This window comes from Phaethon lepturus, unplaced genomic scaffold (assembly GCF_000687285.1).
Source record: "Phaethon lepturus isolate BGI_N335 unplaced genomic scaffold, ASM68728v1 scaffold47038, whole genome shotgun sequence".
Taxonomy (NCBI): Eukaryota; Metazoa; Chordata; class Aves; order Phaethontiformes; family Phaethontidae; genus Phaethon; species Phaethon lepturus.
Window position 1 is genome coordinate 1 of NW_010560673.1, and position 14,623 is coordinate 14,623.

General features: G+C 38.2%; 1 protein-coding gene across 1 annotated transcript in view; it reads left to right on the forward strand.

Annotated features, from left to right (window-relative positions):
• The first annotated feature begins 4,131 nt into the window (after positions 1–4,131).
• Positions 4,132–14,623, forward strand: part of HSPA4 (heat shock 70kDa protein 4) — a 13,769-nt gene continuing 3,277 nt past the window's right edge. The window contains exons 1-13 of the mRNA XM_010293736.1: positions 4,132–4,182; positions 5,861–6,001; positions 6,717–6,839; positions 7,591–7,690; positions 8,019–8,152; positions 10,078–10,322; positions 10,703–10,779; positions 11,081–11,232; positions 12,172–12,278; positions 12,617–12,750; positions 13,250–13,431; positions 13,895–13,984; positions 14,500–14,623. Of these exons, the coding sequence (XP_010292038.1) occupies positions 6,720–6,839; positions 7,591–7,690; positions 8,019–8,152; positions 10,078–10,322; positions 10,703–10,779; positions 11,081–11,232; positions 12,172–12,278; positions 12,617–12,750; positions 13,250–13,431; positions 13,895–13,984; positions 14,500–14,623 (1,465 nt within the window). The 5' untranslated portion in view covers positions 4,132–4,182; positions 5,861–6,001; positions 6,717–6,719. The remainder of the gene's footprint in view (positions 4,183–5,860; positions 6,002–6,716; positions 6,840–7,590; positions 7,691–8,018; positions 8,153–10,077; positions 10,323–10,702; positions 10,780–11,080; positions 11,233–12,171; positions 12,279–12,616; positions 12,751–13,249; positions 13,432–13,894; positions 13,985–14,499) is intronic.

Genomic DNA, 14,623 nt, shown 5'->3' on the forward strand with positions numbered 1-14,623 from the left:
AAGCGAGCCGGGGTCGGGGGGTGTGCTGCGCTTCCCACCACGGCGGGACGGGAGAAGAGGGCTTCTTTAATAAAGTGCTTAAAGAACGGAGAGCTATCACGCGATAAAGGTGGAGAGGTGTTCCGCATGACGCTCTGTGCTCCTTTTTGTGTAGTATGACCAGTTCGTCCTCCCTGAGGCAGGGCTGTGGTGTTATATGGCTAAAAGGATGGGGTCCGTGAACGTAAGAAAAACCAGCTGTATCTTTGACTGCTGGAAGTAACCCAGCTTTAATTTCGTGTAAGCTTCTACGCTGTGTTTTGACATACCTGGTAGCATCCCAGTTCTCCTGCAGTTCGAGTCCTATTTCCCCGTGCAGCTGGAGTGTGGAGGTGAATGCTGAGCTGGTGCTTAGCTCTGTGCGAGCTCCTTGGGCCAAAGCTTAGAAAAGCTTCTTAGTAGCCTTCCCTTCAGTCCGTGTATTTCTTTGTTTACCAAGGGTTCTCCAAAAAATTTGCCCTTGTTTTGAGTATTGGGTCATTTTTTAAACTCTCACTTGAAACTAGCCACTGGATTGGCAAGTTACAGGGATGGGGAAGTGGAAAGTGGATAGGCAGTACAGTGTCAGACATCCCCTTTCCTGGGAAGGGGACTGACTAACAGTGCAAATCACTGGTGAACTTGGTCTTGAAGCACATTGCACTCTGCAGTCTGTATAGTGTATTCTAACTGGGCTTACATAAATCAGCCTCCAATGCGTTTCCCAAGAAGAGTGTGCTTTGTGTAGTTTTAATAAGAAACTTCCTAAGAAGGGGGGGGGGAACTGGGATAAAACTTTTCTAAGAATGAATTGCAAAATAAAGGTGGAAAAGTAACTTCCAGTGTGTCAAACCTGGAGGGGAACTGTTTGGAAAGCTGTCTTAAAAGTGTTCCTGCAGCTTACTATATGTTGTAGTACAGCTTTATTTTCAGCAGATACTAAAATAAATAGCTGTCTTGGTGAGACAATTGCATTGTCTTGTTTTTTTTTTTTTTTCTTTCAGATCCCTCATCTCTCTTTAGAAAGACCAGAAGCTTAAAATGACCTTGCTTCTCATTAGACAATACCTCAGCTCTGTTTGCCTGTTACTGTCTCTAAACAATGAATAAATGGAAAACGAAACTTTTAATTTGGTACATGTGTTAGAGTAAGGACTAGTCTCTAAGTATTCCCAATAATATGGTAGTTTAAAGGTTAGATGTACTAGGAAAATACTTAATGTAAAACATTTCAAAGCAATCTTCTAATAGCTCTAGGCATCTGACACTCAGGAAGCTGAAGTTCTGCTTACATTTATTTGAGATATGAACACAAATCTCCCTCATTGAAGGAGAAGAGCTATATAAAATATCTGACACAATGCATCTTTAAGGAAATAATTCAGTTATGAAAGACTGAAGTGAAACTGGAAAAAATTAGCATAATGAAAAAGAGTTTTTAACAGGACTTAATCTCAAAGTACTGTTCTGAGGGTATGCAGAAAACCATTCTGTAAGCAAATGCATCTATTAAAAGGAATTCTTAATGACTTTTAAGTGTATGTCTTGGAAATAGCCTGATTCAAAAAGTCAGTGCTTAGCATTTCTTTACAGTGAGGTCTGAGGGGGTAGTTGTGCAGGGTATTGTGACAGGCTTCCTCTGGAGCTGGCTCATGGTCATGGTTAAATACTATTTTCTGTTTTCTATGATGACTTCCAAGTTTTGGGAAGGATTAGCAGATATGTGTTGTTGTAATTATATTAGTAAAGTAAATGCTACTGAACATATTGCACTTAGTGCAGTGGCACAGGTGACACTTTCACTGGATCTGCTTTCAGCTCTGTACTTGGATTCTTCCAGAATCCTGTGAAATTTGAACTCGTATATCCAAAAGCAGTGCAAAACATGTTTCTTTTGAATACGGTATTCTTAAAATGGAAAAGTGGTGGAGAGAAAACTAGTAAAAAAAACAAGAGGGGGGGAAATATAAGGTAGCTTCATTATCTACATTAAGGATGAAGGGACTTGAATTAAGTGAAAAAGTTGTAACTGATCTTACGAGGCTAGTGCAGTTTTTCTTGTAGAGGAAATGTCAGGGGATAGGGGATGTCTTCCAAGGAAGTGAAAGTGGGTGGGAGGGCACGGATGAAGTAGTGCCTGCAGGTAACTTTGTTCAGGTGTCTTAAGGAAGTTCAAAGTTCTGCTTGGGTTCCTTCATTAGACCCCTCATGAGCTTTACTGTGGCTGTAAGTTTCTGCTTAAAAGGCTACAGTTAGTTATTCAACTTCCAGTAAATCAGATAATAATATAATTCATATTTAATGAGTTAACCCTGGTTCCTATGGTGAACTGATTTGGGGAATGAGACTGGCTGAAAATTCTTCCCTCCCTCCTCCCAGTTTAACTTACCTCTGCCCTGGGTCTCTTGTATGGCTCCCCAAGGCTTGGTTGGGAGCCAGGGCCAGGCTTGACTCAGGAGGAGGTTGGGCAGAAAGGGAAGGAGTGGAGCTGAGTAGAACCATCCCGTCTGTTGAGCTGCAGCTCCTCGGAGAAGTGTGCCTGTTCGTAAAGCCAAGCAGGAGGCAAGCATGTTTAAGAACGTATGCACTTAAGGGTTTTATTTCTAGCATATAATATGGAAGCCCCTGGTTTTGATTACTGTACTGTATCCTTCTGTTGAGATACACTTCTACCTTGAGGTTTCAGTCTGGCAGGTTTAAAGAGTTCTGTAATTAAAATTAGTGGATTTGTGGTGATTTGGGGCCTGGTGGCTTGTGAATTTAGCAGTGAAATAGCTGGATATTCTTTTTTTGTCCAGGAGAAAAGCAACAATTCATGTTCCCATCTTAATTCCTTTCTGGAAATGAGCGTAAATGAGTAACTAACTTCCTGCTTGGGGCTTGTTAAATTTTTAGCTGTATGCTCTGCAGCTCCTGGCCCCTTAGTGTAGGCTTTAGGGTCTGCATAGCACAGAACCTCCTCGCTTTTTATTAACTAATCCCTTAGATAGTTGTTTCAGATAATGACAGATTCATTCAGAAATGTTAACTCTCTTGCAACATATGCTTCATGGTGGGCCTTGTTTCAGTTGTTAAATTATTAATAAATTGGAGGAAGATATAAAACCAATGCAATTATATCACTCCAGTCTTCAATTCTGTTTTTGACAGTTTCCGTTTGGAAGACTAGTTCTAAACCTCAGACTGAGTTGGAATTTGTTTATTGTGGCAGCCCCATGGCATAACCCTGCTGTAAAGCAGTTTTTGACCTGCTGTGTAGAGAGCAGCTTAATTATGCTGTTAGTAAGGATCTGCTTGACTATAGCAATTTTTTCCCCCACTAAGTTTACCTCAATGATATGAAGAACTTGGATTAGAGAGCTGGTTTTAATTTTGTTAAGGCTTCTACAGTTTAAATATTTAAATTGAGAGGCTTAATAGGTCTAGGGATTTCTCCAAAAAGGAGTATTTTTCTTTAATTCTGTCTTTTTCAGAACTGCAAGCTATCACAAAGTAGTTCATAGTGAAGTATGACTTTTCTTTCCGTAATCTATATCATTTCAGTGAGTACAGATGAAACCCATAACTACCAGTCTTTCTGTGCAGCTTTTGCCTTCCTGTTCTTGAAGCATTTGCTTTAAAACTGAAAAGCTTGGTTAGCATTTGGTACAGATGTGTAGGAATGATTTTCTTAATACCTGATTTACCTCGTGTATTTCTTCTGAACAGCTGAATGTTTCCTCTATTACTAGCTAACACCTTGTCTCTGAGTGGCTTAGGTATATGGGTAGCTGAGATAAGGGGTGTCTAGCCCTTGGATGTAAACTAAGCTTATTGTAAATCCAAGTTATTACTTGGATGTAAACCTTGAAGTAGCATGAATAAATTTGGTTGTAGCACTGTTCTGTGGTGAGGAGTGTTGCTGTTTTAACTGGAGTGCCTGTTTCTTTCCAGAATTCACAGAACATTCCATGCATATATTGCAGTGAGTGAACCACTTTCTTAATGGACCAAATACGGTTTACAATCTCTCTAATCTAATTAATATTTCAACACTTTTTAACAAAAAAAGATATGCAGTGCAGTTCTACCAATCACTTACTAACTGAAAATCTTTCTTATTATAGATCATGTATAGCCTTTGGACCCAAGAATCGCTCGATTGGTGCTGCAGCTAAAAGCCAGGTGAGTGTATAGTTTGTGTAAAAGCAACTTCAGTAGTCAAAAGTGAGATTAGCACAATGTATTTTTCATCAGTGAAGATCACAAATGTCTGAGCTGGCTTCCTAGTGTCTCCGCAACAGCTGAGCTTGATTCAGCTGTTCAGCATGTAATGCTGCTTTGTCATCTTGGATAGAAATCTAAGAGTTGGTAGTTGTACATAATGAAATGTAAAAGAAAAAACAAATCTTTCCCTCTTAAGAAATTCTGATAAATACTAATTCTTTTTAGGTTGCAAATGTCAATTGTAAAACTAAGCAGTAGTGTTTCATTCTACCTTAGCTTGTTCCAATTTGTGTGCATTATGATAGCTTTTAATTATGTGGTTACATACAGTCTATTGAATTCCATGAAGTGCATAATTTTGGCAGAAAGGGGACATATTTGAGTGTAATTATATACAGCTTTCTTGACTCTGTGGTTGAATTATAACCTATACATACATCTTAGGCATTCTTGCTCATACTTTGAGTTTCTGTTGGTGGAGGTAGGTAAATATGATTTAGGGACTGAGAAGAAGTTAAGCTGTTTTTTCCCCGTTTGTGACATTTGGGTCCTGCTGTGTCATATCTTGTGTTGCTGTGAAACCCCTATAAAACGTGATATTTTTTTTTGAAGTCCTCTACAGGAAGTGACTATTCAAACACTTGGTTTTTCTTAGCCTAAAATACCTAGAGGTATGAAGATTCATTATCTAGAATACAAAAATGACTGGACACAACAATGTTATTCAAGAACAGAAGAACTGTACTAGAACTAAATACAGATGTTTTTTCTGGAATTGAGTGTCTGCTTAGCTTAAGGAAATTCATTGATACAGAGATCCAGTAGAGATGAGGTATGTCCTGCAGAAACTAAACTTACAGAAAATCAAAACCAGGTTACTTAGGAAATAGAAACTTGACTGAAACTGAATCACAGGTAAATGTCATATGGTACAGTGCTTGTCTGCTTTGTTAGTTACTGTGGCTTTTTAGTATGTGTCTTGCTCTAATACAAATGAAAGAATTAAACAAGTTTACTTGCACTACATGAAAACAAGCTATAATGATTCTGACTTCTCTATTTGCACTGATCTCTGCTCTTAACAAAAGACAATCTACCTTTTGTGAGTTAAATCAAGCTGATGGTATCATCTTGGGGCCCTCCTGACTTTTAAATCTTGGTCTTTGGTGTCAATGACAAGGTCCTTGAGCTGTTCTATCAGAATAGCTGTGTGAGTGTCAGATGCATGTGATGAGCCTGAACTGGAGTTTACATCAATATGCTTGTTATGTTTGACTAAACTGCTGGCTGCAACGCAGCAGGAAGGTAGGGTGGTAGGAAACAGGTAAATAGGAAAGGCACTCTGCTGACATTTCTAAAGAGTGTACTACACATAGACTATGAAAATTGAGTGCTATTTTAACCAATTTTTGATAGAATCTTGGCTCAGTCTTCTAGCATACGTTTTTAAGTCTCAAATTCCTGTAGGTTACCTGAACAATCAGAGAGAAGTTGCCTTCTAGCAACTGCCCTGCTACTATTAAGATACAAATGACAAAAATATTCTGGCAAGGGAAACCTGAGAAACAAAACTGTCTTCTGTTTGAAATTCAGATGTTCCCCTGTCGTGTTGTATTAAAGATTTCTTTTCCTCTAGGTTATTTCAAATGCAAAGAATACAGTACAAAGTTTTAAAAGATTTCATGGTCGTGCATTCTCAGATCCCTTTGTTCAAGCTGAAAAAGCAAGCCTTGCGTATGAACTTGTCCAGCTGCCAACAGGCTCAACTGGCATCAAGGTAAGTCTGGCATATTTGGAGAAGAGCCAGAGGAGGAAACTGATGAAGTTTCCTTTTATCACTTTAGTTTGAATCTGCTTGCTGTAGTTTGTGTTCTCTTGTGAATGGAAAGTCTTAAATAGGGAATAAAAGACTAATAATGCAGATGGTCTCTCCAGGTGTTAGGAGAGACTGATTTTTACAGTTATACAATTTCTCTGCCTTGCAAGACCAGTCTCACACAAACTGTTTTAGCAGTTTTCCTTCACTCCATGGTGAATTTGGAAAACAGGCTACTTGACCAGTGTACTTATTTAGCTGCTGTCCAGATACTGCAAAGGTGTAAGATGTCAGCTTAGTACTGTATCAGGTGAAACAGTAAAAAGTTGTCTTGTTCAGCAGTGGCTGAACTTCTGATTTGGATTTAGGTAGTAACTAATAACTTCAAAACAGTAGGGAGGAAGGCATCCTAGGCATTGTCTAGCAATTGCGCTTTTAAACAAAAATTTGTGTCCACAGCAGCTTTGTTTATGTGAATTCTTGAATGTGTATTTCAGTGTTTATGTATTCTTGCAGTTGCTGTGGACAAGCTAGGCTGTCAGAGAAGGTTGTAATGCAGCTCCTGTAATACTTCTTAAGCTTGCTTTTAGTAAAGACTTTCTTGCTTGTGTTCCTTATATTTGTAGTGCCTGGTTCTTACTGTAGTGTAATGTGTGTACGCAATTCTTATTTGAAGGCCATGTATATGGAAGAAGAGAGAAACTTTACTATTGAACAGGTGACAGGAATGCTTCTTACGAAATTAAAAGAGACTGCTGAGAATGCGCTTAAGAAACCTGTGGTTGACTGTGTTGTTTCTGTAAGTATGTGATAGTAAATAAGTCTTAAATATTTCGTTGGTATTGTAAGCTGAAGTGATTGCAGTGTTAAGTTGCCTATCAAACCTGAATATTCAGGTATTTGTCTTTTCTGTTTAAAACTGAATCTTACATCTTTTCTTTAAAAATAGACTTAGTTCATTAATGGTATAGATGTCTTAAATTGCTGCTAATTAGCAGCATAGATAATATTTGACACCTGTTTCTGGTTCTTTGCTCCTAAAATCACAGAAACTTTGGGTGGGAAGGGACTTCTAAGGCCACTGAGTCCAACCCCCTGCCATGAGCAGGGACATCCCCAGCTCGATCAGGTTGCTTAGAGCCCTGTCCAGCCTGACCTGGGGTGTGTCCAGGGATGGGGCATCCACCACCTCTCTGGGCAACCTGTGCCAGGGGTTCAGCACCCTCAGTGTGAAAAATTTCTTCCTTATGTCTAGTCTAAATCTGCCCTCTTTTTAAAGCCATTACCCCTTGTCCTAGTGCAACAGGCCTTGCTCAGGTCTGTCCTCATCTTTCTTATGAGTGGCTTGTGAGACAGAATGAAAAAATTCACAAAAAGTAACTATGTCTTCACCTAATGTTTTCTTTGCTTTTTCTCTCTTGCAACTGAAATGAACACTAAATTTGAAGGATACCTCAGCTGTGCTCTACACTGACTCTCTAGATATGTGTAATTATTTGCTAAAGGTGGCTCTTCTAAATCTTAATATTAGCTACCTGATCTTCTTGCAGGTTCCTTGTTTCTACACAGATGCAGAAAGGAGATCTGTGATGGATGCTACACAGATTGCTGGTCTCAACTGTCTGAGACTAATAAATGAAACAACTGCAGGTAATACCTTGCTGCTGCCTTTCTAAACCTAAAATAGATTAGTTGATCATGAAGTTTCTTTAAGCTCTGGTGTGTTTTTTCACTGCTTTAGAGGCATAAAGATATTTCTTAAATACCTGTTTTAATGCAGCTACTAGGAGGGGCTAATACTGTTCAATGTTCTTCCGAGTTCCTTTAGCAGTGGGAATTTTGTTTAACAAGGTACCTATTTCTGTAGCTTAAAAAGTAAGATGAATGCTAATGCTCTTTACTGATGTACCACTTATTTCTTAAGGAATTACAAAACTGGATATCCTAACTATACTCTCTGACTCTTGTTTCTGTGTAGTTGCTCTTGCATACGGAATCTATAAGCAAGACCTGCCTGCCTTGGAAGAGAAGCCACGGAATGTTGTTTTTGTGGATATGGGGCATTCTGCATATCAAGTTTCTATTTGTGCATTCAACAAAGGAAAACTGAAAGTAAACAATCTGTTGTGCATCCATTTTAATTACCAGTAGAAATATTCATCAGTACATATATGGCCTGTGACAGGCAAGCTTGCCTGGCTTTACATAAGCGTGCCCAGACAGCTCAATTCATATTCTTAACATTGCACTTTGCCTGGAGTTAAAAGTAGGGCAGGGAACTAGAGAGCTTTTGAGTGATATGTGGAGGAAGCAAACATGCCTTAATCAGCAGACTTTGGCAAAGAATAAAAAACTTGGAATAAATGATCTGGTCAGAAATGATCATATCTGACTGGATGCTGCTTTCAAAAAAATCTAGTTGAGTCATGAGATCTAGTATTAAAATAGGAATTCCTAGAATGGTGTAAGTGACAAAGATTTTTTTTTTTAACACTCACTCTGCTGCTCATGTGAAAGAGTAAAAATGTTCTTAATTACTTTAAGCTACAAGTGGAAGCTAAGCAAGTTACAGTGAACTTCTAAGTGTAAGTTGCCAAAGCATTACTGTTTTCCAGCAAATGCTAACATTTCTTAGTTGGCTTTTTTAAGATTACAATCTGAACTTCTGCAGTTCCAGTAACTTTCTCTTAGTTGGCTAGAGAAACAAACAGAAATTTTAAAGCACAGGGTAGTGAAATGAAGAGAAGACAAGAGTTCTGAAAACATTAGTTTTGTTGTAGTTCTGTTTCCTCTTGTGAGGAAACATAACCTACTTTGTGTTTCTCTGATTTGTGTTTTCAAACTTTGAAACCATAGAGGTGTGGAAGGGAAGCTTTTGAGTATAGAACGGGGAGCTGGACAGCAAGGCAGTTAGAACAGTGTAGAGACCAAACCTAGTCTGAAGATGTACTGAGAATAATGTGATACTTCACTGATTTATATTCCTAAAAAAAAAAAAATTAAGGTCATGGTATGTTTAGAGAGTAGCCTCAGATGAGGTGGATGGGCTACAGATGTTCTTTGCAGATAATTCCCCCATCAAAAATGAGCACCTATTTGCAAGAGTTAATAACATTTATTCTCTTCATGTTTTATTTTTAGCTTGGTATAAACATGTTCCACCCTTACGAGGCATCAAATAATGCACTGGGATAGGATTCAAACTGACAGGGACTAAGCAGAATTTGGAAACTCTGATGGTTTGCTTGTAGTGCAAGGCTTAGTAACACAATCTGTTCAGTAACTTGTACTATCTTCCTAAATTTCTTTTAAAAGTTGTCACCTCATTACAGGAAGTCTGGGTGCCCAAGGCTGCCTTTTAGCATTTGAGATAGCAGATGTGTTTTCTCCTGGAGCTTGTAACAGCTGTGTGTGTGTGCTGCAATTCTTGTGAGAATTACCATTCAGAAAAAGGTCTAATATTTGTGTAGCTGCCAGAATTTTTTCGTGGTAATGGTGGATCTTTCTCCAACAGCATTTCCAACACTTCTAATAACAGCTACAAAAGGCATAGGATAATCATGGTTTAGGCTTGGTAGGCTTAAAAAAAAAAAAGCATCTCTTAGGATGTGTACAACTACTACTGCAGTTGCAATCAACATAAACTAGCAGATGTTACTGATGCAATTGCTAGTTGCATTGCCCTGAAATATAGGGGGACAGTTTAATTTTTGCCAGCAGTGTTCATGAAATGTGAAAGATGAGTATGGGATGTAGCTTTATTGTTTGGGATAGGTTAGATTTCTAGACAAGGCTCATCAAAAGAAACTCCTTGCTGGTGATAGCAAGGGCAGAGTAAAAATTAAATGTGCCAGGTTTTTTCTTCTGTGGCTGCACGAGTATAATTCTTCCTCCATAGTAATGTTGTGATACTTGCTTTCATTTAAAGTTGGACTATATTTGAAACAAAGAATTACTTTGACATTAACTGCTAATTGGTTTCACTGAAGTAATGACAAATTGTACTATTACTGAAGAGTTCAATTGTTTTTTTTAAGGTTCTTGCCACATCATTTGATACAACACTTGGAGGCAGGAAGTTTGATGAGGTTTTAGTTGAATACTTCTGTGAAGAATTCGGAAAGAAATACAAACTAGACATAAAGTCAAAGATTCGTGCATTGTTGAGGCTATACCAGGAATGTGAAAAACTGAAAAAATTGATGAGTGCTAATGCCTCTGATCTCCCGATGAATATAGAATGCTTCATGAATGACATAGATGTCTCTGGAACAATGAACAGGTAATATTTATATTTTTACAAAAGTAAGGTTTAGAGTGCCCTTCCTTAAAGTTGCTTCAGTCAAGAAAACAAATTGGTATAAAATACTAGTTCTTAGGACTGGAGGGAGGTGGGAAGTATAAGAACAACATGTGCAGGGAGTTTAGAGGCTGCTTCGTGGCCTTGAGTTAGGAGGGAGGGTTGTAAATGTTGCAAGTGTGCCTAGATTACTAGAACCAAGTTTGTCTGGGAGAACATATTAAACAGGCATAAAACTAGGACAGGGAGAGAAAACCCTGCAGTACATAGTTACAACAGTATTATTCTAATTTTGGCATCCTGTTCTATTTGCTCTATTGTTTATGGTATGCTATAGCTTTATTTATGGCTTGTTTCAACAGAAGCAAATTTTTAGAGATGTGTGAGGGACTCCTTGCAAGAGTAGAACCACCCCTTCGCAGTGTGCTGGAGCAAGCCAGTAAGTGTATACACATTCTGTATTTCACATACAGAAGAGACATCCATAATGCAACCTTCCTTTTGGGTGTTGACAGAACTTGGACAGATGGATTCAGTGCAGTTAACGTTCTTGCTTAACAGTCACAAACTTTTAAAACTTTTTCACATAAGCAAAGATCTTAAATTCTTATTGCTTAGGAACTTTGAGAACAAGCTTGAAATAATGCTTGTTCTAGTAAAACTTTCAGTTTACAATGGCAGCTTGTTAATGTAAAACAAACATTTAACCTATAAAAAACTAATGTCTGACTCCTTTCTAGAGTTAAAGAAGGAGGATATTTATGCAGTAGAGATAGTTGGTGGTACCACAAGAATCCCTGCTGTAAAAGAGAAGATCAGTAAATTTTTTGGCAAAGAAGTCAGTACAACTTTGAATGCAGATGAGGCTGTTGCACGAGGTTGTGCGCTGCAGGTAAAAAGTGTTGTTTGTTTTAGCTGTGAGTGTGTTTGTTGAAATCCATAAATACTTCAGCCAGAGTCCATAAGTAACATGAAAGATACTTCATGTGTATCATAGAATGGATTTGAATAAGCTTCAGGAGGGCGGTTGGAAGAATGAGAATAGCAGCTTTAAGTGATTCTTTTGTGCTGTTTTGTCTAAGACAAATCAGTGTAGCTTGAAGTGAAGCATGTACTCGGCTTTTGCTGCGGCTGGCAACTGGGAGTCTGGGGAAAAAATTTTTTTACAGTGCTACTGATAAGCAATTGCCATATCACAAGTTTAATAACATGGATGGAAATGAAAGCTTAAGTTCTTCCTAGTGGAAATCTGTGTCCTGGAATGAAATTGGTCACTGTTGAATGGCTTAAGCAGTAGTAAATACTCCACATAGTTACTAGTGCTACTATCTCTTGAATGCACCTTAATTTTGCTCTGATCACCTCACTGATCTCTCTTCAGATGCCTAATATATGCTTACAGCTCTGTGCCACGAGCGGTATGAACTGATGGAATCTGTTTAAAAAGAGCAGATGGGAATCTGCTTAAAAACAGAATTTTGTGTTACGGTATGCAAAAAGCCTGGTACTGTGTCACTCTAAAAAGTAACTTTGATTGAGGTTTTCTGATTTCTTATGTTGCCACTAAAAACAATTCAGTAACCTAACTGTAGAAAACCAAGCAATGTGATGACTCTAAACTAAAACTTGTGTATTTCTATTTTCAGAGTGAACAGATTATGACTGCTTCCTGAAAAGGAAGGGTGCATATGAACTTCCAGTGCTTATTATGCAGGCCCTAAGTCCATCAGTATTACTCTCTTAATCTAGAGTAAATCTACAATATTAAGCAGCGTAACTAGATACTTGCTGAAGTTTGAATGTTTGTAATACGGCTTTTGTGTTCTTTCAGTGTGCTATTTTGTCCCCGGCTTTCAAAGTGAGAGAATTTTCTATCACAGATTTGATACTGTATCCTATTTCTTTACGATGGAACTCGCCAGCAGAGGAAGGGTTAAGGTAAAAAAGTTCAGTCTTCTTGCATGATTACATACAGCTTAAAACTAAATGATGACAACTAGAGTAACTAACACTTTTAGAATAGTGCACATTTAACAATTCAAACTTTGATACTTTTCTGAAGTTAATGACAGTAGCAAGCAAAACCAGGGTTGGGTGGCAGTTTAGCACTTCCTACATGGCTATTGGTCCTAGTCTCCTAACCTTTTAGGTTAAAATGTTTTGTCACTTCTTTAAGAAGCTTCTCCTTAAAGTATAAGAGTATCTGGAAAAGTTTTGTTAAGTTTCTCAGATGCATTGCACCACATACTGAGCAAATGCTCTCTTTTCTCTTGCAGTGACTGTGAGGTCTTTCCCAAGAACCATGCTGCTCCATTTTCTAAGGTCCTCACATTCTACAGAAAGGAACCTTTTACTCTTGAGGCGTACTACAGTTCTCCCAAGGAGTTGCCTTACCCAGATCCTGCTATAGGTTAAGATTATTCTGTAGCTTTAAGCTTTATTAATAGCCTTGTACATGTTTCAGGACTTCTTTCTGTCCAATTACATAGTCTGGAAAGTGCAGCTTACTACAAATGCTGTAGTAGTAATCCATTTCCAAAGTCATGGATCCACAGTAAAATGAATGGAGTAACTTGAAGTTTATGGACGAATAGTCTAAATGAAGAGCATCTTAACATCAGAGCAAATCTGAAAGGGGCATACTCAGAATTGTGCCTCATTTTACTCATTTTACTTTGATACAAGTAACACCAGCTTTTACAGCATACCATAGAAAATTTCTAATAGCTGTGTATCCTAGCATTGCTGAGGGAAAAAAAAAGTAAATTGTTTAACTTGAGTAGGATTTGATACCCCCTGGGCACATTGCAGTCATCTGTTGTCATCAACAGTTCAACAGTCAGGTTTTACTTTACAATCAATGATTAAGTTAATCAAATGGTGTGTTTTTTCTCTGTGGGATTGTTTAGCTCACTTCTTGGTCCAGAAGGTCACTCCTCAAACAGATGGATCCAGTTCAAAAGTGAAGGTCAAAGTTAGAGTAAATATCCACGGTATCTTCAGTGTTTCAAGTGCATCTTTAGTAGAGGTTCATAAATCTGATGAGAATGAAGAGCCTATGGAAACAGATCAGCATGCAAAAGAGGAAGAGGTAATAGACTTCATTGCTGTTAGTTACTTAGAAAACTGCTTTTATGGTGAAGCACAATTGGCCAAGTTCTGGGAAGGTTCTAGTGTCTGTGTGTGTGTTAAAAAAAAAACAAAACAACACAAAAACAAAAAACCAAACTAAGTAGATGTATCCAGCAACTAAAATATGAAGATGTGATTAAGTACTAAGTGCAGTATGTCACACCAGTGACATATCTCTTGAAATCTGGACTGTGAAGTATAGATTAAGTTCTCAGTCATGGTAGGAGTGAGCTCTTACTTGCCTAAAAGCAAAGACTAGAAGCTTATGACTTATGCCTTCAGACTCTATTTCGGTTTTTCATTGTTTCCTCTTTTGCTTGAAGAGCATTAGATGTCAGTGAAGTGATCAGCCTAAGAACTGAAGCAATGATCTGCATATGCATTGTTTAATATGTCAAATTGGATCTTTTTATGAATTTCAGAAAATGCAAGTAGACCAGGAAGAGCAACAAAAGACTGAAGAACAACAGCAGGCCCAACCTGAAAATAAGGCAGAATCTGAAGAAATGGAGGTAACATGAACATCTGAGAGACTTATCTTTTCTTAAAGGATACTTCTGGAAGATTCATAATGTGATCCTATCTGCTGCCTTTGTCATAGCTCTGGAAGCTAAACTCTGATGTGAATATATTGGTAGACTGTATTGTGATGAGAGCTTTAGAAGTACATAAATGGCATGGATCATTGCAGGCCTGTCAAATGACCTGGTACTGATAAAAAGGGTGAACACTCCTCATCACAGAAGAAATAATTTAGTTTTTAGTAACTTAAATAGCAAAAAGTAGCAAAAGTGTTCTACTACAGGCACAATTTCCCCCATGAATGTAGTCAGTGGGCCCTGAAAAGGTCAGTAGTTGTGTTACTTACCTGTCATTTTTACCAGCTGAAGTGTCAGAATGACAGATAATATTTAGTTCTGATGTTGAGATGTACTAATCCAATAATTTTTCGCTTGGAAGCCCTGAATGCTCAGCTTGAACTGACTAGTGATACTGTTTTTACTTTGACTATATTTCTTTAATGCAGACTTCTCAGGCTGATTCAAAAGACAAGAAAGTGGATCAACCACCTCAAGCCAAGAAGGCTAAAGTAAAGACTACTACAGTGGACCTTCCCATTGAGAATCAGATGGTGTGGCAGATAGGGAAAG